Raw genomic sequence first — 23,570 nt, forward strand, 5'->3', positions numbered from 1 at the left:
CTGCATGGTCTGAATGGTACCACCTGAGAGGTCCTGATTAAAACTAATCTGTACAAGCATTGACAATAATTGACAATCACCAATCAAATTCCACCCCCCTTCTGGATGAGCTGATCAAAAGTAGAGTTATCAAAAATTGGAATGTTTCTATAGAACAAATTTTTTTTATTGAACAAAATATACTTTATTTAAAAATAAAATTAGGCACAATAAACCAAAATAATTAATTAAAAAATCAGTGATTAATGTCAGAACAGCAGGATACAAATAGTACAGCACGGACCAGCCCATTATATTTGTGGCAGCCATGATGCCAATGTAAACTGCACCCATCTGCCTGCATGTTGTCAATATTCCACTACTCCCTGTCTGTTCTAATGGCTCAAACATTGTTTCCATGTCTGCTTCAATCATCTCAGCTGGCAGCATATTCCATACACCAGTACCTCTGTACAATAAACACTACTTGAGAATATTTCAAATCTCTCCTTTAAGCTTTCTCCCTCACCTTAAATTTATGCCCTCTGGCATTTGACATTTTCTACCTTGGGATAAAAAAATGTTTTCATAATTTAATATACTTCCATACAGTCACTTTGCATCTTCCAACGCTCCAGAGAAAACAATCCGAATTTGTCCAACAGTTAGTGAACTCCAGTACAGGCAACCTGCTGTGCATCCTTTCCAAAGCTTCCATATCCTTCTGTAGTGTGGAGGTGGGAACTATATCATTTAACAAATTTAAAGAAAATTGCAATAAACTCAATTACAAGGGTAAACGAATACTTACCTAGATCGCCTGCCACTGTTCTTGTATGTTAAAATGAATGGTAGATCTGAACTTGTGCCTGGCACGTTCAGCAAGAAAAATTCAAGAACACAAGTGGTGAAGGAGGTAAGGAAGCTTAGTATTTCTTCACTTAAAATTCCAGCATGGGGGGCAGCTGACAAACCAAAACATCTCAGAACTTTCAAGACCTTTGTGTACATTTGTGATTCTCTGGTTTCTCTGATGCAGCAAGAAATACTAATAAAATTTCTCCTGCATTTTTTTTTCCATTCCCAAAGCAAATTGAACATTTTGTGTGAAAGTTTGTTCAGGCTATGTGGTTGCTTCTGACAATGCCAACAGCCGCAGTCCAAATCTTGAGAACCCACACTTGACACCTTAAATCTCAAAGATTTCTAATTTCACTCAAACCACAATGAAGTACAGAGTCATTCACATCAATTTGGAGTCACAACAGCCAGTCAACATAACAATGGTATATTATATTTCCTGAAGAACATGAGTGAAACAGACAGAAAAGATAATGACAAAGCTTGTAAAAAAAAATCTAAAAATGACTTAATTCTTAATTTACTTAATCACTTAAATTTCTCAGCTGCTATGTGTGTTTCAAGCTGAATTATTGCTCTAGAATTTTGGTGGCTATTCCCCCAAAGTAACCACATTCAAGGCCATTTCTGAAGATTGGAGCAACACAGAAATTATCAACAAGGAATCTTAACTTGCAACTCCCCAACCTTTGAATCTGATCAACAGAAAGGAATTAAGCCACTTTGCAAGATTGCAACATGCCAAAGAACTAAAGAATCCTGGAGGGATTGCAGAATTCTGTATTGTACAGCCAAAACTAAGATGGTCATACCATAGATGTAATGAGGGAAATAGCAACCAATTAGAATTCAATCATCCAAAACAATAGGCAACATTGATAATGATCATCTAATATTTTAGTAACAATGCAAAGTTTAAATATTAGTCAGCTCATAAGCAAATACTCCCCTATTGGGATTTTGTTTTCATGGATCGGTCATAGTTAAAATGTCTCACTTTAAAAGGCAGTCTTTCAGACATTTCTCGGAATTTCATTCAGTCAAATTATTGGTCTGTGCTGGAACAACAACTTCATTTGGTGGAAATAATAGTTAGCTATTGTTGGAACCACTCAGACTGATCAGGCCTGTTGTGGGAAATAAAAACCTGACATGATAGTGTCGGGTATTCAGATATTATTACATGCTGTCCAAGATTTCTGACGTATTTTCAGGAATACTTTTATTGAATTACTTGACCTCACTGTGGCTTTTAAAATGGGATTTTATGACATAGATTTGCATCCATCTCATCATGCACATGCCATCTCTTTGAAATTATTTCCAATCCCCTGCCTTTTCTTCATAAGCTTACAAACTTTTTACTTTCCAAGGATTTATCCTATAGTTGATAATTAATCTGCTTTTCAGACAGTGTATTGGAGATAATATCCAGCCTGGGTAAAAAGAACCATCTGGCTCTATCGGTTTATTGCCTTAAATCTGTGTTCACTCGTTGCTGATGATCTTGTCAGTGTAAACAAGTGCCTTCTCATTTACTCTGTCAAAAAACCCTCTGACATTTGACCATTTCCTCTTTCTGGGTTCTGTAATGGGTACAGTACTCTCCAGCCTTCCTATATAATGGAAGTTATATCACAAATAAAACAGCTTCTCTCTTCAGTCACATGTCCTATGTATGCACCATGCCCAAAGAGGAGACCTACAAGATATCTGCATTTTATTTGTCCCTCCAAGAAAATCACAACGTTGTTGCAAGGTTTGAAGACTTGTGTGCCTCAAAGATCCAGTGTGCCTTGTTGGCTGGAGTCAGGGCTTTACTCTTTGGCTTTTGGTAGAGTCACCCATGACAAACAGGTCAAAGGGTAGATGCTAGGCTAAGTGGTCCACCAGTCCTCCAGGTTCGGGGGTTCAGCTCAGGCCTAACAACTGTGATTGGTAAAACAAAACTGTTACAGAAACAGCAATGAATAATCCATCTACATCGGAGTGTGATGGCATTCCCGAGTCTCTGGAACTTGCATGACTGACGGTGGTGAAAACTGAGAGGAAGCTACTGACCTGACAAAGGAAGCCCCGAATACACTGGCGGCATAACAGGCAGCAAGTAAATTTTCTTAGTCAAACGCTTCAGTAATGTAATGCAACAAATTGATTTTCCTTGCTATCAGTTTAGAACAAGGTCAGAAGCCTCTGATAATTATATACTGAACTAATCGACACTACATGTTATAAAAGGAATATCAGAACAGTGTGGAGATCAGGATGGAAACTTATGGATTTTTCATGCTGTGACATAATTGGATGTCTCCGCATATCTCTGGTCCAACTCCATTACTAAAAGTGATTTAAACTCATGGCTAATATTGGAGAATTAGACTAGCCAAGCTTCATTGATTTGAAAGATGTTGTCGAACTTTGGGAAATAGATACAACGGAAGGAAATAGCTGTTAAAATAAAAATACTGAGCTATTATTGTTTGTGTAATAATCAACATTTTTGCATAAAGTACATTGACTGGATGCTTCATAGCCTGGTAAGTAAACACCAACGCCCTTGAATAGAAATCCTACAAAAATTAGTGGAAACGGCCCAGTCGAAAATGGGTAAAGCCCTTCTCACTACTGAGCACATCTACATAAAACACTGTCACAGGAAAGCAGCATCCACCATCAGGGACCCCACCATCCAGTACCTGCTCTCTTCTCACTGCTACCATCAGGAAGGTGGTACAGGAGCTCCAGGACTCACATCACCACATCAGGGACAATTTTTACCCCGCAACCATCAGGCTCTTGAACTAAAGGGGACAACCTCACTCAACTTCACCTTCCCCATCATTGAGATGTTCCCACAACCTATGGATTCACTTTCTAGAACTCTTCATCTCAGGTTCTCAATAATTATTGCTTATTTATTTATTATTATTATGACCATCTTTTTGTATCTTCACACTGCCCAAGTTGGTATGGTCTTTCACTGACTCTGATGAATTTAGTGATTATGCCCACACAAAAATGAATCTCAGGGTTGTACATGTCGTCACACATGTTGATAATAAATTTAGTTTGAGCTCTTAAATTACCTGGCACAAGGTATATACAACTTTCAAAGAGTTGGTGCTATTCGACAGTTGCACAACTGCTCTCAATCCAGAAAACAAAATCCAACAATCAAAGCACAGCTGAAATGTATCATGAAAGGGTGGGACCCTTGGCAGAGTAAAATGTTAGAAGGCATTTGGTGCTGGAAAGTAACTCTGTAGCACAACATAGCATTGTGACCTTCTCAGAGCATAGTCAACAACATATGAAGTCACTCATCTGTAGTTCCATTAACTGCTTGTCTGCAAGAGTATTGTCAGCTGGTGGAAAGGAAGTAGGTTTCCATTATGCACAGGAGTTCATAAGCCAAAGACACTTTGATCCCCCAATAGTAAAAAAAATTAATTCACCTTCCATCCTGTATGGATCTCCTTATTAATTCTTCTCTTTTGACCATATCAGAAGGTGATGGAAACAAATTTTGCAAAGCTGGGAACTGCCAACAAATTTCCAAAACACACTTTATTGCATTCAAATGTAAAAAAAAATTACTAAACTTTAAATGCTGCAAGCTAGATATGCACAACTATTCATTTTACCATGGGTTACCCATGGAGAATTCACACTTTGTCTCTGGTTATTAAACTCAACTTTTTGTTTGCTGGAATGAAGAAGAATGCAGAGGCAACATGTAGTTTTGTGTTGCTCCTGGAGTGTGGATGATTTTGCATTCCTTTGAAGGGAAAGTATTGGGTCAATGCCAAGCACTCTGCTGACTCCACTAACCTCCTTAAGAGGACAGGCTCTCTAAATTATTCATTGCAAACTCTTCTGTTCTGAGAAATAATGGATCTTAATAATGTTGCTACCTTCATTGCCAAATGGCATAGAGACATTAAACATGCAATCCCTAACAATAGCAGGAATGTAAACTTATACCTACAATCCTGTCCAACAGTTTCAGATTTTTGGCTATATTTTGAAGGGGCCAATTTAAATTACAAGTTCTTCCAGAGTGGAAGGAGAATATAAAAAACTGGAATTTTTTTTTCACATAGCCACCTCCCACAGTCCCATAATCCCAAAGCATTTAATTGTTCCATGATTGAGAAGTACAACAATTGTGTGATGAGTGTTATCGCAGAATATAAATATCAAAACTGGGGTTTCATAATTACAAGTGGCATATTGTCAAATAGGAAGGGAATATTAATTCTTGATTTATTATTCCTAGAAATAATTATAATTTGCCTTGAGTTACAAACTGTACATTTAATTTATTTGTTATTTGGTACCAGGCTCCCTGGGACAGGAATCCTTCCAAGAAATATAAAAAGATCAATCAAGTTCTGTTTGGACTTGCTTAAAATTTCTAAGAGAATGTATTTAAATTCATCACATATCTTGCCCAAGGACAAGTCACATATAAAAGCCCTAGGTAACTCGTAACAATCATAAAAGAATACTGTAATCACTATCCAATAAACTACATCATGGAAAGCCAATAAATGTGGCAATGGAGCAGCATGTCAAAAATTGCTTCTTTCTTTTTTTATTTGACTGCTTGTCAATATTTTAAGTTTTCCCCCTATTAACATCTTCACCAGTTTGGTCAGTCAACCACAATCAAAATGCAAAACCAATAGGAGCTGAAACAAGTGGAACTCTTATTTCATGATTTAATATTCCTGGAAATTTCTATAGTGTGGCCTTGAACAGTATTCATTATACTATACAAGGCTGTCAGGGGCTACAGTTTTTTTCACAGGAAAATGTTCTGATTAAAGATCAGTGACTTAAAATTTTATCTCTGTTTCCTTCTTCACAGATGCTCTTTGACCTTCTGAATATTTCCAGGATTTTCTGTTTTCAAATCAGCCAACAGTTTAAAGTGCAAATTAAAAAAAGACAGATGGTAAATTAGTCTAATTTATTCCTGGGGCATGAAGTACTGTAGATATTTAAGGATAAGGTGAGACAGGGCTCTCATAGGGCATTTTTTCTCTTCAGCTGTCCATCGATTTTCGATGATGACTGAGTCCTGGGCAAGGGTTTTTTTGTGGAAGACCAGCAGTTGCCCACGCTGCAAGTCTCCCCTCTCCTCGCCACCGATATTGTCCAAGGGAAGGGCATTAGGACCCATACAGCTTGGCGCTGGTGTCTTTGCAGAGCAGTGTGTTGTTAAGTGCCTTGCTCAAGGACACAACACATTGCCTCAGCCAAGGCTTGAACTAGCGACCTTCAGATCACTAGATAATTAGACTGATGGCTTAACCACTTGGCCACGTGCCACACCATTGGGTAGTAAACTATCCTGGAGTTCAGTATTTAAATAATTTAGTCAGATTCTGGATTTTTTGATGAAATGAAATTATTAGTCTTCAGTTATTCAAATTGAGTCTAAAACAAAGGTGTTTACTTCTTCTCAAGACCTACTTACACTTTCTGCTTTGTATACAGCTGCTTTCATAGGCTTTGAAACTAAGAAAGTTTGTATAAATCTTCAGTCAGTCTGATAGTGGAATATAAATTTATAGCTTAATAGTTGAGAAAATATCATGTTAATTTGTGGAAAGCAGAGACACGACAGGAGTAAATTTATCAAATGCATGCTGTTGATTCAAGAGCATCTCTCGCCTACCAAACGAATAACAATCTCAAGACTTGCACAGGTTGAGTACCCCTTATCCAAAATTCCAAAATCTGAATTTTTTGAGTGACATCACAAATGGAAAATTCCACAAGATGCTGGGAAGCTTCCAAGGTGATGCACAGGTCTCTGCATACCACAAACGGTTCTGAAAAGTGACCTCACATTTGTAATGAATACAATTTAGCTTAAAAAAATAGAAAATCACTGCATAAAGTGAAAAATGAAGATCTGGATTGTGCATCATCAGCATTGGAGTGAGCATATGCCGCTGACTATGAAACAAGCAAAGATCTATTCCAAAAACTGAAAATTGACGGTAATTGTGAATATTCAGCAGGCTAGCTGCAAACACTTAAGACACAGCATTAATTTTTTATAGCACCTACTGATCACAAAAATATAGCACCAGAATAACTCAATGATGCTGATTGTTTTTATCCCGAATGTAGAGGCAATGCATCTGTTCTCTATCTGTACTGTATGCTGTGTTGCTCTTTTATTATGGCAACTAGTCACCTGAGTGGGGACGTGGTAAAAGCAAAGGGAATAAGTTACATCTTCATGCTATGTTCATTGCAGTTTGTAGTATCTGGGGACTGAAGGAGGTTCTATCTTTTGTTGACCGCTCAATTATGCTCAGCTTAGACTTGGATACACTGAAGTTTCATCACTTCAAGATCGTATATTTGCTAATTGCTAATCAACGATCAGAATACAGATCCTTGACTTTTGGAGCAATCATTACAGAGGTGAGGGTGCATCATGCAAGTACAACAAATTTGTAGGGCCACTGGCAGCAGCAATTGTTTTGGTTTTGATTTGGTTTGGCTGCTACATTCTGTCAGCAAAAACAATATCAACTGAACATCACCATTTGGCCCTGTCCATCAAATTAGAAGCACCACAGCCTGGATCAGCTTGTGGCAAGAAATTACCTTTTGTTGGTTCATGCTATGTGTTTGGGCTTGAAATGCAGTTTTGAACGGTCAGTGCTGCCCGTCCAATAGGGGACTGAAAGCTGTATAATGGTGTTTGCCTGAGTAGTTCTGTTGAAATGCAGAATTGAATTTGCTGTTGTTTTGTCTGGTTCAGGCACTTGGAAAATAACATGAGTCAAGCTAGAAGCAGTGAAACTAATAGAGAAATTGAATAAACATGTGATATTGAAGGTCAGATTGCTGGAGGAAATGAAGATACAGTGGCATACAAAAGTTTGGGCACCCTGGTGAAAATTTCTGTTACTATGAATAGCTAAGCAAGTAAAAGATAACCTGATTTCCAAAAGGCATAAAGTTAAAGATGACACATTTCTTTAATATTTTAAGCAAGATTACTTCTTTATTTCCATCTTTTACAGTTTCAAAATAACAAAAAAGGAAAAGGGCTCGAAGCGAAAGTTTGGGCACACTGCATGGTCAGTACTTAGTAACAACCCCGTTGGCAAGTATCACAGCTTGTAAATGCTTTCTGTAGCCAGCTAAGAGTCTTTCAATTCTTGTTTGGGGGATTTTCACTCATCTTCCTTGCAAAAGACTTCTAGTTCTGTGAGGTTCTTGGGCCATCTTGACAGCACTGCTGTTTTGAGGTCTATCCACAGATTTTCGTTGATGTTTAGGTCAGGAGACTGAGGGCCATGACAAAACCTTCAGCTTGCACCTCTTGAGGTAGTCTATTGTGGATTTTGAGGTGTGTTTAGAATCATTATCCTGTAGAAGCCAAGCTCTTTTCACCTTCAGCTTTTTTTTAAAACAGACAATCTGATGTTTGCTTCCTGAATTTGCTGGTATTTAATTGAATTCATTCTTCCTTCTACTAGTGAAATGCTCTCCATGTCACTGGCTGCAACACAAGCCCAAAGCAAAATTGATCCACCTCCATGCTTAACAGTTGGAGAGGTGTTCTTTTCATGAAATTCTGCACCCTTTTATCTCCAAACATACCTTTGCTCATTGTGGCCAGAAAGTTCTATTTTAACTTTATCAGTCCACAAGACTTGTTTCCAAAATGCATCAAGCTTGTTTAGATGTTCCTTTGTAAACTTCTGAAGCTGAATTTTGCAGTGAGGACACAGGAAAGATTTTCTTCTGATGACTCTTCCATGCAGGTCATATTTGTGCAGGTGTTGCTGCACAGTGGAACAGTGCACCACCACTCCAGAGTCTGCTAAATCTTCCTGAAGGTCTTTTGCAGTCAAATGGGGGTTTTGATTTGCCTTTCTAGCAATCCTACGAGCAGTTCTCTCAGAAAGTTTTCCTGGTCTTCCAGACCTCCAGTGTTCCTATTAACTGCCATTTCTTAATTACATTATGAACTGAGGAAATGACTACCTGAAAATAGTTTGCTATCTTCTTATAGCCTTCTCCTGCTTTGTGGGCATCATTTATTTTAATTTTCAGAGTGCTAAGCTGCTGCTTAGAGGAGCCCATGGCTGCTGATTGTTGGGACAAGGTTTGAGGAGTCAGGGTATTTTTAAAGCTTTGAAATGTGCATCACCTGGCATTTCCTAATGATGACTGTGAACAAGCCATAGTCCTAACAAGCTAATTAAGGCCTGAGACCTTGGTAAAAGTTATCAGGGAGCTCAAATCTCTTGGGGTGCCCAAACTTTTGCATGGTGCTCCTTTCATTTTTTTTCACTCTAAAATTGTACAAAACAAAAATAATACACTAATCTTGCTTAAAATGTTGAAAAGAATGTTTCATCTTTAACTTTATGACTTTTGGAGGTCAGTTCATCTTCTACTCATAGTAACAGAAATTTTGACCAGGAGTGCCCAAACTTTTGCATGCCACTGTATCTATAAATCCACAGAATAGGCTGTGACTATGTATAAAGCTGAGCATCTAACATGTGTGCAGTTTGTTCTGTTGCTAGCACAATGTCCTACGTGTCTGACACTTAATTGGGACACATTAGAATGGAGGTTGATTTAGTTTAGTTAACTGCAAGACAACAAATATTGAGGGATAAACTCCATTTTACTCAATTGTTGAGTTGATATTTCAATAATTGGATGAACAAATGGATCTGGTTTGGAGAGATGAGCAACAGCTTGGAAGAACAGGCAGAGCAGCTTTGAAGAGATAACAAACTACTTCAGAGAAAGGAGCAGCTTAAATTGCAGGAAGAAATTGCAGCCAAGATGACCAAAGTTAAACTGCTAAGGTCCTCAAGTGCCATGATGCTAAATATGCTCCAGCAGAGCAGTTATAGGATATAGGCTCAGAATTAGTCCATTTGGCCCATCGAGTTTACTCTGCTAATTCATCATGGCTGATCCATTTTCTTCCTTAGCCTCAATCTCCTGCCTTCTCCCAGTATCCCTTCATGCCCTGACTAATCAAGAATCCATCAACTTCTGATTTAAATATTCCCAATCACTTGGCCTCCACTGCCACCTGTGGCAAAGAATTCCACAGATTCACCACTCTCTGGCTAAAGAAATTCCTCCTTGTCTCTGTTCAAAATGGACATCTCTGTATTCGGAGGCTGTGTCCTCCGATCTTAGACACTCGCACCGTTGGAAACATCCTCTCCAAATCTACTGTATTGAGGCCTTCAACATTTGATTGGCTTCAATGAGATCCTTCCCTTCTGAATTCCAGTGAGTACAGGCCCAGGGCCATCAAACACTCCTCATATGATAAGACTTCTCAATCCCAGAATCCCAGTCTTCTTTGAACCCTCTCCAATGTAAGCACATCCTCTCTTAGATAAGGTGCTCAAACTGCTCACAATACTCCAGAATGGATGCTAACATTATACTTGCCTTCCTCACCAATGACTCAACCTGCAAGTTAACCTGCAGGGAATCCTGCACGAGGACTCCCAAGTTCCTTTGCCACTCAGAATTTTTGAATTTTCTCTCCATTTAGAAAATAGTCTTTATTTTTATTTCTTCTATCACAAAGTGCACGACTAAACACATCCCAATACTTTATTCCATCTGCCACTTCTTTGCCCATTATCCCAATTTGTCCAAGTCCTTCTGTAGCCTCTCTGCCTCCTTAACACTACCTGTCTCTCCACCCATCTTTGCACCGTCTGCAAACTTGGCCCCAAAGCCATCAATTCCATCATCCAAATCATTGACATACATGATGAGAGTTCCTGTGTTGACATGGAACAAAGAAAATCCAGCATACTCGTTGTCAATGTGGATACACTTGAGAAACAAATGTCTATGAGCTACAAATTTGAACCCCAAGGAGTAGTTCAGGGTGTTTACTCTCAACCTGCATCAATGAGGCGCTCATTGACATGACATATCCAATAGCAGAAGGTGTTTCTGAGGACATTAATTTACAGTGCGGTGACACTTGTGTTTCAGATGATAAAGGTCTAAATGCTGGCCTAGAGGGCATGAGGATGTGAAAGAAAATAACAAGCGTAGTGATGCAACAATGCTTTGCACCTCTGCCAAAAAATAGAGATTCTAATTTTTGATGGCAATCCATTGTAGGGTCATTCATTTATGAGGGCCTTCAAGAGTAGTGTTGAAGGAAAGGTAAATAATTATGGTGATTGTCTCTATTTTCTCGAACACTTTACTGAAGGTTACCCTAGAGAACTTTACTACAGGAACATTTTGGTAATGAGCACAAAATTGCTACTGCCTGCATGGAAAAGGCCCTTTCTTGGCCACACATCAGATCAAAAGACATGAAAATCTCTTCAAAATTACAGTCTTTTTTTTAAATGAAAGAGGCTGTTGCAACACCATGGAGGATATGCAGGACGTGCTCAAGTTGGACATGTCTGTTCATATGAGGATTGTTATAAACAAATTGCCTGATAAACATTGGGAAAAATGGAGTTTGCAGCCTATGAACTGCAAGAAAGGGGCAACTGTTAAGTTTACTTTCACTGTTAATCCTATTGAAAGACAGGCAAGGATTGCTGCACACCCAGTGCTTGGAAAGAAGTGGAATGCTACATCACTGACAGCAAGTAAAGGTGTGAACAAAACTGGGTCAGACATTCATTCTCAAACTAAAGGAAGCAGCTTTGCCACTACTGTGGAAAGTGAAGCTAAAACCAAGCCCAGAGCTGATGCAAGAAGTGCAGATTCGAAAGAAGCTGTGAGTGAATCAAACTCAGCAACGAGTACCGCCTTGGTATCTAATGACCTTACAGAGGCTGGTGATGATGATTGCAAATACTCCGCACAATAACTTCAGTTCAGGTGAAATGTAAGAAGGGTAACAAAACAGTTGTTACTTATGCTTCCCAAGGTCAAGGAAGTACTGCAGTGTTCTGTTCAGTGGGCCTCATGAACAAGCTCAGCCTGACTGAACAAGGAACATGCATTCTCTTACATACCATGAGTCAAGAGAAGTTTGTGAGTAGCTATGTCGTTTCAGGATTGGAGTTGGCTGGCTTAGATAGTGTAAACTATAGTGAACTGCCTAACTTCTATAGGCAAGAATGAACATCCGTTCACAAAGGGACCATTCCTCATCAGAGAGATCTTCAGGAATGGTCTCACCTGAAGCTTATTCATTTGCCAGAAATTGACCTGCCGCTAGGGAGCCCTTGCAAGTGACTTGCAGAGTTAATGATGGACTCTATGCAATTGGAACCAGTGCTGGGTTGGATTATGAATGGACCATTGAAAGGAGACCATGGTGATGGAAGAGACAATGCACAGCCAGGGCTGACAGTGAAAAGGATTTCAGTTTTGTGCTTGGATGAGCTTTGGCAGCAGCAGTTCAAGACAGATTTTCACAAGTGCAGTCAAGAGGAACAACCTGGTTTGTCAGAAGAAGATCACAATCCAGGACAGACTTCTTATCAAAAGAGAACATTTGTGTAAATGTTGTGATTTCACGTCTACTGCGTCTTGGTAGAATGCAGTTGTAATTATTCTGGTATAATAATTAGGGGGCTAGAATGTAGGAGCAATGCATCTGTTCTCTCTCTTTATTATATACTGTGTTGCTCTTTTATTGTGGTAGCAAGTCACCCGAGTGGGGAACGTGGTAAAAGCCAAGGGAATAAGTTACATCATCACGCTTTGTTCATTGCGGTTTTTAGTAACTGGGGACTGACGGAGGTTGTATCTTTGCTGACCACTCAGTAATGCTCAGCTTACACTTGGATGCACTTACGTTTCATCGCTTCAGGGTTGTACGTTGGCTAATTGCCCATCAAGCATCAGAATGCAGATCCTCGACTTTTGGAGCAATCGTTACAGGAGTGAGGGTGAGCCGTGAAACTACAACAAATCCATAGTGTTGCTGGTGGGGACAATCGTTTTAGTTTGGCTTGGCTACTACACCTTACATAAAACCGAAAAGTAAAATACAAGTACCATGTACTGTGATTTTGTAATCAAAACATGGCCTTTTAAGTAGAGACTGAAAGCCTGCCATTGTTCATTATTGTTCAACAGCTGACTCTGGTATTCTCCCGATGCTGTGATGTTGCTTTTGTTACCCTGCACACATTATATTAATGGTATGTTACTGTTAAGTACCCAAGTATGATGAACAAGTGCAAGACAAAGGCTGCTTACTTGTAGTACACAAATTTAGATTTGGAAGTTATGGCTCCCAAGTTATCTTATTATATATTCCCAAATCCAAAACACTTCTGACCCCGAGAATTTTGGATCAGAGGTACTCAACCTGTATTTGATTGTATGACCCAAAGCTTGATTGCACAAATATTTGCATAAAAAAGTCAAAATAGTATCAGCCTAATTATATGCACTATGGATTTAGAGATAACAAAGTCAGAGTCAGCATCACAGATAGTAATAGCTGCTGCCTGATAGCCTGAAGAACCCAGGTTCAATCCTGACCCAAGGTGCAGTTTGTATGGAGGTTACTCATTCTCCCAGTGACAACACCGGTTTCTCACTGGGTGTTTTGGTTTCCTCCTGCATCCCAAAATCATGCAGATTGGTATTTTAACTGGTCACTCTAAACTGTGTCAAGTGCTAGAGAATCTGAGGATGAAGGGGGATGTGTAGAGGAGTTGTGGAGAGGATTCAAATAGAAATAGATATCTGATGATCAGCACAGACCTCATGGATTGAAAAGGATTGCTTGTTATTTTATCTCAAATCATCTAATGAGTAGAAAAATGCCAATGTCTTTAACTATAGCATCGAATTATATTGATTGTAATTTTACAGACATCTTTCTAGTGCAATATCCAGTAACCACAATTTCATTCTAATCAACAAGCTCTTCCTTTTATAGAGCAGATTCTTGCTACATTTGCTTTCAACAGAACTGGATACAAGGGTCTCTTAACCTCATGAAAATGCAATCCTTCAGAACAAATGAAAGAAAAAAAATTGTTTTCGTAATGTCTTTAGCTTACCTTACAAAATAGACTGGGAAGCCACTTTCAGTTGAAGTCATATTATTACATTTACTTTTATTAGGAAATGTTCCAATCTTTAACTACAGAAATTGTTTCACCATCTGCAAAGCACAAGCCAATGGTGCGATGGAATACTCATCATGTGTAAGAATGAGTGCAGTTCAGCAATCATCCTTCAACTTATCCTCCATCCAGGGAAAAGCAGCCTGCCTAATCAGCTTCCCATCTGACACCCTAAAATCATTCAGTCCTTCTACCACAATGATGGCAGTGTGCGCCACATACAAAATATCCTGCCATTGCTTGAACAACATCTCCCTAACTTATTACCTTTACATTCAAGGAACACAAGAGCTTTTAGATGTATGGTAACATGACTGATCACAGATTCTTTTCCAAGTCATGTAATGCATTCATTCTTTATCATTATCTGCTGTGTCATATGACATGGGGGATCATGGTCTTCCATCTAACTTTAAATCTGAGAAGTAGCGTGGGATCATTGCCCCTTAGGAAGGCCCCCCAGCCTCACACCACTACCCTCATTGTTCTCACCCCCCTGTGACCATGATTGTTCTTGGTAAATTTTTCTACAGAAGTGTTTTGTCATTGCCTTCTTCTGGGCAGTGGCTTTACGAGACAGATGATCCCACCATTATCAATACTCTTCAGAGATTGTCTACCTGGCGGCACTGGTCACATAACCAGGACTTGTGATGTGCACCAGCTGCTCTTACAACCATCCACCATCAGCACCCATGGTTTCACATGACCCTGATCGGAGGGCTAAGCAGGATTATATTCTTTGCTGAATTTAAATGGTCGGAGTTCCTAGCCACAGCATCATAAGAATACCTTCCCCAGAATTCCCCAGAGCTCTTATAGATAGCGGGGTCAAGGGATATGGGGAGAGGGCAGGAACGGGGTACTGATTGTGTATGATTAGCCATGATCACAGTGAATGGTGGTGCTGGCTAGAAGGGCAGAATGGCCTACTCCTGCACCTACTGTCTAATGTCTATAATTTTTGCATTATTTCAAGATGGGAACTCAGCATTACCTTCTGAGGTAGAGATGGGCCAAAAGTGTAAACTTTTAGCCCTTGCCTCCACCCCCACCTCTCCAAAATGTATAACTGAATTAAATTTTGCATTAAAAATACTTCATATTTGTTCAGTTATAAAACAAATCCAAAATAGAGGCATGTAGTAGGATAGATGCTCCTTATCTGTACTGTACATACCAGGTATAACTTTCATTCCTTCTGAAAGTTCATGCAAATAACTTATGATAAAAGTATAGACAAACCAGTCCACTAGAATCAGCTATTGTACAAGTGTACATGAAAAAGACATTTTACTCTTTTATCAGGTAGTGTCCTTCAATGGCCATAACTGGATATAGGAGAACGTTTGTTGTACCAAACCCATAAAATGGGAAGTTCCATCAAGAGTTTAGATCAACCTTTCCCATATTAACAGAATTAGGGGAGAAAAATACTGCATAAAACATAATGAGGTTTTAAATGAGAGTCCATTAAAAACCTTTATTACGGAAGTTAAAAGACAACTTTTAAAGCTGTAATAAATACTTTTTTTTCCTGTACTTGTCTACAAAAATGACTTTGAGTTTTATTTGTCTGAATTATTACAGATCATGCATTTGTAAAGACCTAATAAAATAAATGAACATTTGACCTGCAACAATAAGCATTTGTTTACATTCTTGTTTTTTTTTTGTTTCTGCAGTTCCTGGGAATTTTGTGGATATGGATGAACCATTCCAAACTGTCAGCATTTGGTAAACTACTTTGAAAATCAAAGAAAAAAAATTGAACATTTAGATCAGGAAAGGATCAACCTCCAGGCCCCTCAGGCTCGTCCTATCATTTATGATCATGACTGATCTACGGTGGCCTCAATTCCTCCTCTGTGCTAGTTCGTGATAGCCCTCAATTCCTCAAGCTTCACTTTACACAGATCCAATGACCTGGCTCCACCACCATCAGGGCAGAGAATTCCCGAGATACACTCACTCAGTAAAGAAATCTCTACAGCACTCAATTTTAAATGATCCATCCTCATCTTTCAACTGCAACCCCTTGATCAGGATTTTCCCACAGAAGAGTGGCGTTTTACAATTTCTAAGCGGCAAGTTAAATATCAAAGCATTTTATCACAGATTAGGATTTCAAATTAAGCATAAATTTCAACTTGGAATCTATTTAACTGTAAATCAGGTTTAAAATATCTTAAACACGAAAGTACACTGCAGAAAAAACACATACAACATGCTGGAGAAACTCAGCTGGAGAAACCCACCGACTCTCATTACTATCTTGACTGTACATCTTCCCACCCGGCCGAAGTTCCTCTGTCTCTGCCACATCCGCTCCCAGGATGAGGCTTTCCATTCCAGAACATCTCAAATGTCCTCTTTCTTTAAGGAAAGTGGTTTCCCTTCTGCCGTCATCAATGATGCCCTCACCCGCAGCTCCTCCATTTCCCACACTTCAGCCCTCACCCCATCCTCCTGTCACCACAACAGGGACAGTGTTCCCCTTGTCCTCACCTACCACCCCACCAGCCTCCGGATCCAGCATATTATCCTCCGCACTTTCGCCACCTTCAACAGGACCCCACCACTAAGCACATCTTTCCTTCTCCACCCCCTCAGCTTTTTGCAGGGATCATTCCCTCTGCGACTGCCTGGTCCACACGTCCCTCCCCACAGATCTCCCACCTGGTACTTATCCCTGCAAGCGTAAGTGCTACATCTGTCCCTACACCTCCTCTCTTACCACCATTCAGGGCCCTAAACTTGTCTTCAGCAGATGCTTCCTGTTCCTCCTGTAGACTCTTCCATCCGGCGTGCGAACTATGAAGTATCTCTGCATTATCAATATTCTTGATGCATACCTCCTGTTCCACTTCAATTGTTCCAATGAACATGTCACCGTTGCACTCACTCTGTTCCACAGCATGCATTTTCCTTGTTTGCTCCTGTGATTTGCACATCTTTGCAAAGTGATTTTTCTTTCTGCATAATTTGCATGTCTTACCTAAGGCTGGACATTTTCTGTATCCATGTTTATAACCACATCTGTTGCAGTTAACTTCCTTTTGATTATCCTGTGGAGCTGGCTTTGTCCTACTCTTGTCAGTTTTCACAGCTTTTATTTTGTATACTTCAATATCTTCATTAAGCTCATTAACACCCTCATATACTGCCTGGGTAGTCTCCAGTCCCTTGACATGAACATTGAATTCTCCAATTTCTGGTAATTCCCTCCCCCTCCCTTCCCCCATCCCAGTTTCACTCTGCCTCCTCCTCCAGCTGCCTATCACCTCTCTCATGATTCTGCCTTCTACTACTACCCATAGTGCTTTCCCCTTACATTCCTCCTTCACCTCTCCTGCCTATCCTCTCCCTGCTTCCCCTCCCCCACACCTTGATCCTTCCTCTGATTGGTTTTCACCTGTCACCTCCCAGCCTTCTCCTTCCCACCCCCCCCCCAACCTTCTTTATAGGGCCCCTGCCCCCTCCCTCTTCAGTCCTGATGAAGGGTTTTGGCCTGAAACATTGACTGCTCATTTCCACAGATGCTACCCGACCTGCTGAGTTTCTCCAGCGTGTTGTACGTGTTGCTTCAAATCTTAATTCCTTCTATCAATACTGCTTAAGAGGCTTTGAATGGAACTTGTAGTCTTTTAACAAATGCAAATTAGAAAGTTTTTTTTTGTAGAGTAGGCTTAATTTTTTTTCCTTGAGACACTTGAATGGCATTTCATATTACATTGACTACCCCCCCCCCCCCAAGATGGCCAAAGTACTCCCCAACTAACTCAGGTAAGGATCCTGGTGGGCATGAATGAGTTGGGTCAAGGATGGTTTTCATGACACTTTTCAACACTTTCATTTTGAGCCTGAATGATACAGCTACTGAGGCAGGTTCAGGGTTGGGCAGCGAACATGGGCAGATGGGAAACAGGGTTTGGAATACAGATGGAAGCAATGATATACAGTGTTGTATCTTCTTGCAACAGCAAGAGTGAAGGAGCATCTGACTACTGCTGTAAACTCATCTTCAACCTTTTGGAAGAATATTCATTTTTGGGCTACTTCATCCTTTCATACAAGCAAATACACATATTAGGTCACATTCAGATACTATAAAACAGAACCAATATAGTTTATGAAAATGAAGTTCAGATTTTCTCTTCATCTCACCCTAGTTAAACCTAGTCCCAAATTTGTAGTATCAACATTTTTGACTTGGGTGTTAGAACTATGAATGTTACTAACATCTTCAGCAGGTAATTGGAATCGTTTACAATTTATGGATTTTGGCATTCATACTGTGCCTTTAATATAGTACATGCTTCAAGATGTTCTAGAAGGCACAAAAATTCACAATAATTTATCAAGACAAAGACTGGGGCAGATAAATTAAAAAGTTTTGTCAAAAAACAAGGTTTTCAGCAGGTGTAGATGATTGGAATTCTGATGCTCTAAGCTGATGAAAGCCAATGATGAGCAATTAAAAGAAAAAGATGTCCCAGGGACTGTATTTGAAAGTGTACAGACAGCTCAAAGAGTTTTAAGGCTGATAGTGATTTCCAAGGGGCAAGATTAACTCCAGTCCAGAACCACCTCATTGCTGATCAAAGAAAATGGCTAGCAAGCTAAACAAAGTTGTGATAAACAAACAAATCAATAATAATATCTCATCAGCGTATATTTTTAGAACGGAAGGAAATTGCTGGTGTTTTATAATGATGGGATCCATATCCTGAATCATCAGGCAGTGTTTACAGTATGGGGAAGTTGTGTTTCAAAAGCAGGATATTTGCAGAGATTCCAATTGTCAACTCCTAGATAGACATGAACGTATATTCTTGAAGGTATTGAACAAGCATGCACATGTACACATCCATAACTTCATGCATTGGAAAATGAATTGTATGGTAGTGTAATGGGGTGTTGTCCCATACATTGTCCTGCTACAAAGTTGAAAAAGAAACATTGAGAAGTAAGATGCAAATTTTCTTCACTTTTTCATATTCATGCCTGCAATGGTTTACATCCTCCAACTTTGAGCTACAGTTCCCTTTTACTTGCTCATTGCAGATTTAGGATATTATGCATTGGGTCCAGAAATTTCACCTCATGATTGTTCTGTAAAATGGCCTAGTCAATGCTTTATTCGTTTTTGGAGTGGAGGAACTACAAATATTTTGATTTATTTATTTTATACATTGAATATACAAAAACATCTTGTCACTAAGCAGTCCCTTGACCTACTTCTGCTCCAGGTCTGTCTATGCTGAAGTGGCTGATGAGGCCAATGTAGGGCTTGCTGATCCTGCCCTTCATGGGACAAGAGGAGCTAAAGGAGTTGAGTAGTACAAAAATTGGACCAATCCTCCTTTCATTTTTCTTGGGCTTTTGCATGCTTCAAACAAAAAAAAAAAGTTTTTGCTTTCTCCATAGGGCACTTCCCTGATTGGTTCAGTTATCTGCCTGGTTTCCTAAACAATTGGCAAATGTGTTGTGTTTTCCTGAAGATGCTTTAATTACATTTTTGAAACTTCTGCTCCTTGGCAATTGTTGCTGTGAAACAGCTTGGTCAAAAGTGCCTACTGCAGGAGTCTGGTGCTGGCTTTGTCCAACAGCTGAAAATATAGTCTGGTTTTTAAAGCTGGCATACAAAAGGACATGAACATTAGTTTGCCATTTCCTTCCAATTTGGATTAATGGGATTTTGAAGAGTAGGGGAGGTGCTGTTTGGCCATCTTTAGCCAGAATTGATCAGCCAACCAAAATCTCATGAGACTTTGATGTTCTTCAGGCAGCATCAAACAAACAGCAAACATTTCCCTCATGGCTGGATAATGGTGTGCCGGGGGTGGGGGGAGATGGATAATGGGAAGAGAAAACAGGTGACTATGTGTGGAACTATGTGTGGAAAAATAAATGAGAAGGGGAATGAGGGCAATGCAGAGTCAGAAGGTTTGGAGAAAAGTCAGGTGGTGATTGAGACAAAAGAGGAAAAAAAAGTGCAAGCAGAAATTTGACAATGTGGGTGGAGGGAAGATGTAGTGTAACTGTAACTTAGCATAATATTACTTCAAAGTGTGCTAACTTTCTTAAAGACATCCTACATTGACTTCTACTGCAGATAATTATAATGGAGTCTATGTAGCGGGACAAGATTCAGTAGAAAGTCTATGTACGCCCATTTGGAAATCCGCTGCCACCTATTAACAGCTAGCGCTACAGAAATGAAACTCACACCATTAAATTAAATATAAAAGATAATAGAACAAAAAAGCAAGCAAACATCCGTTTCCCACCATGGGTGGTTCCCTCTCAACTTCCAACAACATTTATGAAATACACTAAATGCTTGTCTCCAGAGGCACTTCCATTGCTGAAAGTTTCCTCCTCCCTCTCTTGAGGAAATTTGTTGTAACTATCTTCGAAACAGCCCCTCCAATGGTGTGCAGTAGTGGTAAATTTCTGTTGGCCCAGGACAAGAGCTCTCACATTTTTCACATACTTCTAGCAGCATGCCTAAAGCTCATTTGGGAAAAGCATTTCAGAAAATGGCTCCAACATTAAAACATCTGCAGATTGATTTTAGCTTCACCCATTTTTCCTCAAAGCACACTTTTTAAAAGATTGTTGCTGCCCTGGAAATTCCTAAAATAAAACGAGCACCAAAAGTCTTAATCCTATTTCCACATTCAACATTTAGGAGTGTCTGCCATTAGTTAGGTGCCTCTCTCTCCACACTTAATACTTTTCAATATTCTTTAAAGTTCTGGTAGAACTTTAAACACACCTGAAGGATGCATGCTTGGTCCACTGTTCCACTTCTCTGCATTCATGAATGTGTGGCTGAGCATAGCTCAAATGCCATTTATAAATTTGCAGATGACAAGGCAATTCAACCTCACACTCAACATCAGCAAGGCCAAGGATTTGACTCAAGGAACAAGAAGTCAGGAGAACATACGCCAGTGCTCATTGAGGGGTGAATAGTGGAAAGGGAGAGCAGCTTTAAGTTCCTAGATGTCAATATCTCCCGGGATCTATCCTGGGTTGAACACAATCATGAAGGTGCCACACCAGTGTCTCTACTTTGTTAGGTGTTTGAGGAGATTTAGTATGTCATTCAATACTCTTGCAAATTTCTATAGAGGTACAGTGGAGAACATTCTGATTGGTTGCATCACAGACTTGCACAGTAGCTCCAGTGCACAGGATTGCAAGAGGCTGTTAAGAGTTGCAGACTCAGCCAGCTCCATCATTGGCACAATAATCCCACCGTCAAGGATATTTTCAAGAGGCTGTGCCTCAGGAATGCGGCATCCACCGTTAAGGACTCTCACCATCCAGGGTGTGCCTTCCTCTCATTGCTACAATCAGGGAGGAGATACAGAAGCCTGAAGACACACACCCAAAGAATAAGGAAAGCTTCTTTCCTTCCATTATCAGATTTCTGAACAGCCCATGGATGCTAGCTCATTATTCCCATTACTTGGACTGTTTGCAATTTTTGGTAATGTTATGTCTTTGCACCGCACTGCTGCCACAAAACAAGAAATTTCATGTAAAACAGTGAGAATAAACTGTATCACCTTCTAGCTACCCTTCTTCTCTCACCTTATTACTCTGGCATCTTCCCCCTTCCTTCTCAGTCCTAAAGAAGGGTCTCAGCGTGAAATATTGACTGTTTACTGATTTCCATGGATGCTGCCTGACTTGCTGAATTCTTCCAGCGTTTTGTGTGTTGCAAATAAACCCAACTCCGATTCTGAAATTGATTTTTGCCTAGAACTATTTTTGGGGGGGTTGAATAGACTAGCATGATGTCAGAATAACCAAACTATAATTTCCTTTCTTCTGCCTTCTTCTCTTCTTAGAGTGAGGTGACCATAATACCAATACATCTGACTTCAGCTTCTCCTTCTCAAACTGCAGGGTGAATTGTATTATATTATGATCCCTGTCTCTTAAGGATTCCTTTACCTTAAGATCCTTAATCAAAATTGGTTTATTACACAACATCCAATCCAGGATTGCCTTTCCCCAGATGGGTTCAACTACAAGCTGCACTAAAAAGCCATCTTGTAAACGTTCTACACACTCCCTCACTTAGGATCAAGCACCAACCTGATTTTCCAGTCTACCTGCATATCACGATCGCCCATGCCTATTGTAATGTTGTCCTTTTCATGTGCATGTTCTATCTCCTGTTGCAATTTGTATCTCACATCCTGGCTACTGTTCAGAAGCTAGTATTCAACTCCCTTCAGGGACTTCTTACCCTTGCCATTTCTTAACTCTACCCACAAGGATTCTACATCTTCTGATGCTATGTCACCTCTAAGGATTTGATTTGATATTTTAACCAAAGACACCACACCCCACCCTGCCTACCTGCTTGTTCGTTTGATACAATGTCTGTCTTTGGATGGTAAACTCCAAACTACGGTCTTCTTTCAGCCACAACTCAGCGATAGCTACAAGATCATACCTGTCATTCTCCAACTGCAGTACAAGATTATCTACCTCATTCTGTTTACTACATGGGTTTTCCTCATAGCCCTGCAAGTTATACTCAGTCTGTCCTATTTCATGTGCAATGCATGGTTTGGATGGTTTCCTCAAGCAGAATGTTCTGGATCATAACAATCCTCTATATAAAACGTTTGTGTCCTGACGAAGGGTCTTGGCTCATTATATCGAATCATTTTCTTCCATGAATGCTGCCTGACCCATTGAGTTCCTCCAGCATTTTGTGCGTTGTTCCTGATTTCCGGCATCTGCAGTCTCTTATGAAGAAGTTTCTCATGGCTGTTGTGCAATTTAAATTTGTAGTCCATCTCTTGAACTGTCCACGATGGGGGTGGCAGCCCCAATCTACCCTATTGGATTTAGATGGCAAGTTGCAAACTTGATAGCTGTTTAAATGTTTTGTGTGTTTTCACCTTGCTTTTGGCAGTTTGCCCTGCAGATGCCAGCATCTGTCTTCTTGTGCCCACTGTTTCCTTTCATGGAGTAAGTGTAACATAGGTGAAGAGGAGGCACAATGGGCTGTTTACATCATCTTTGCACATTCAGATCCAATCCATGAGAAGTACAGAGAGCAGGCAGATATTTGATTTCCCTCTAAGAAGGCCTCTTTAAACATTGGCAAGCATACAAGCATACAGTACTGTATATTACATATGCCCCACTAATAGCTGGCAATAGCCAGAGAATACTGTATTTCTTCATAGTTTATCACAGCTCTCTGAAAGAATTTCTATTTGAGATATTTGATCTTTAAAAGGGCTTGATTGTATGCTTACAGTGATTTCCAGGTATGCTGAGTTCCACGAATTGCCTGCATTAGAGAATTGTTCTTCTGCCATGTCCTGCAGTGTACTGGGCATCAAATACCACATCTGCTACCCTGTAAACTTTTCAATTTCACCTTTGTATGTAGCAAACAGAAGAGTTTGAAAATCATTGGGCCTATTGGAAGGGAAGAGGAATGTCAATTATATTATAGCCTGCTAGAAATCAGATTTAAAAATTTCAGGGATAAGTCAACGTCCCCAAATGTTAACTTAACCAAGTTATAATCGTACAGTGTTTAATGTAAATAGAAGATTGAGTCCATAGGAACTATCTACACTTTCC

At 39.8% G+C, this 23,570-nt stretch overlaps 1 protein-coding gene across 3 annotated transcripts in view; it reads right to left on the reverse strand.

Annotated features, from left to right (window-relative positions):
* si:dkeyp-23e4.3 (rho GTPase-activating protein 7) overlaps positions 1-23,570 on the reverse strand; it is a 191,065-nt gene that overhangs the window by 135,559 nt on the left and 31,936 nt on the right. Inside the window, exon 1 of one of the 3 annotated variants that reach the window (XM_059990534.1) lies at positions 4,296-4,317. The exons of the other annotated variants lie outside the window; for them this stretch is intronic. Coding sequence (XP_059846517.1) covers positions 4,296-4,302 — 7 coding nt within the window. The 5' untranslated portion in view covers positions 4,303-4,317. Of the gene's footprint in view, positions 1-4,295; positions 4,318-23,570 lie in introns of those variants that run through there. 3 annotated transcript variants of the gene reach the window in all.

This window comes from Hypanus sabinus, chromosome 15, assembly GCF_030144855.1.
Source record: "Hypanus sabinus isolate sHypSab1 chromosome 15, sHypSab1.hap1, whole genome shotgun sequence".
Lineage (NCBI taxonomy): Eukaryota > Metazoa > Chordata > Chondrichthyes > Myliobatiformes > Dasyatidae > Hypanus > Hypanus sabinus.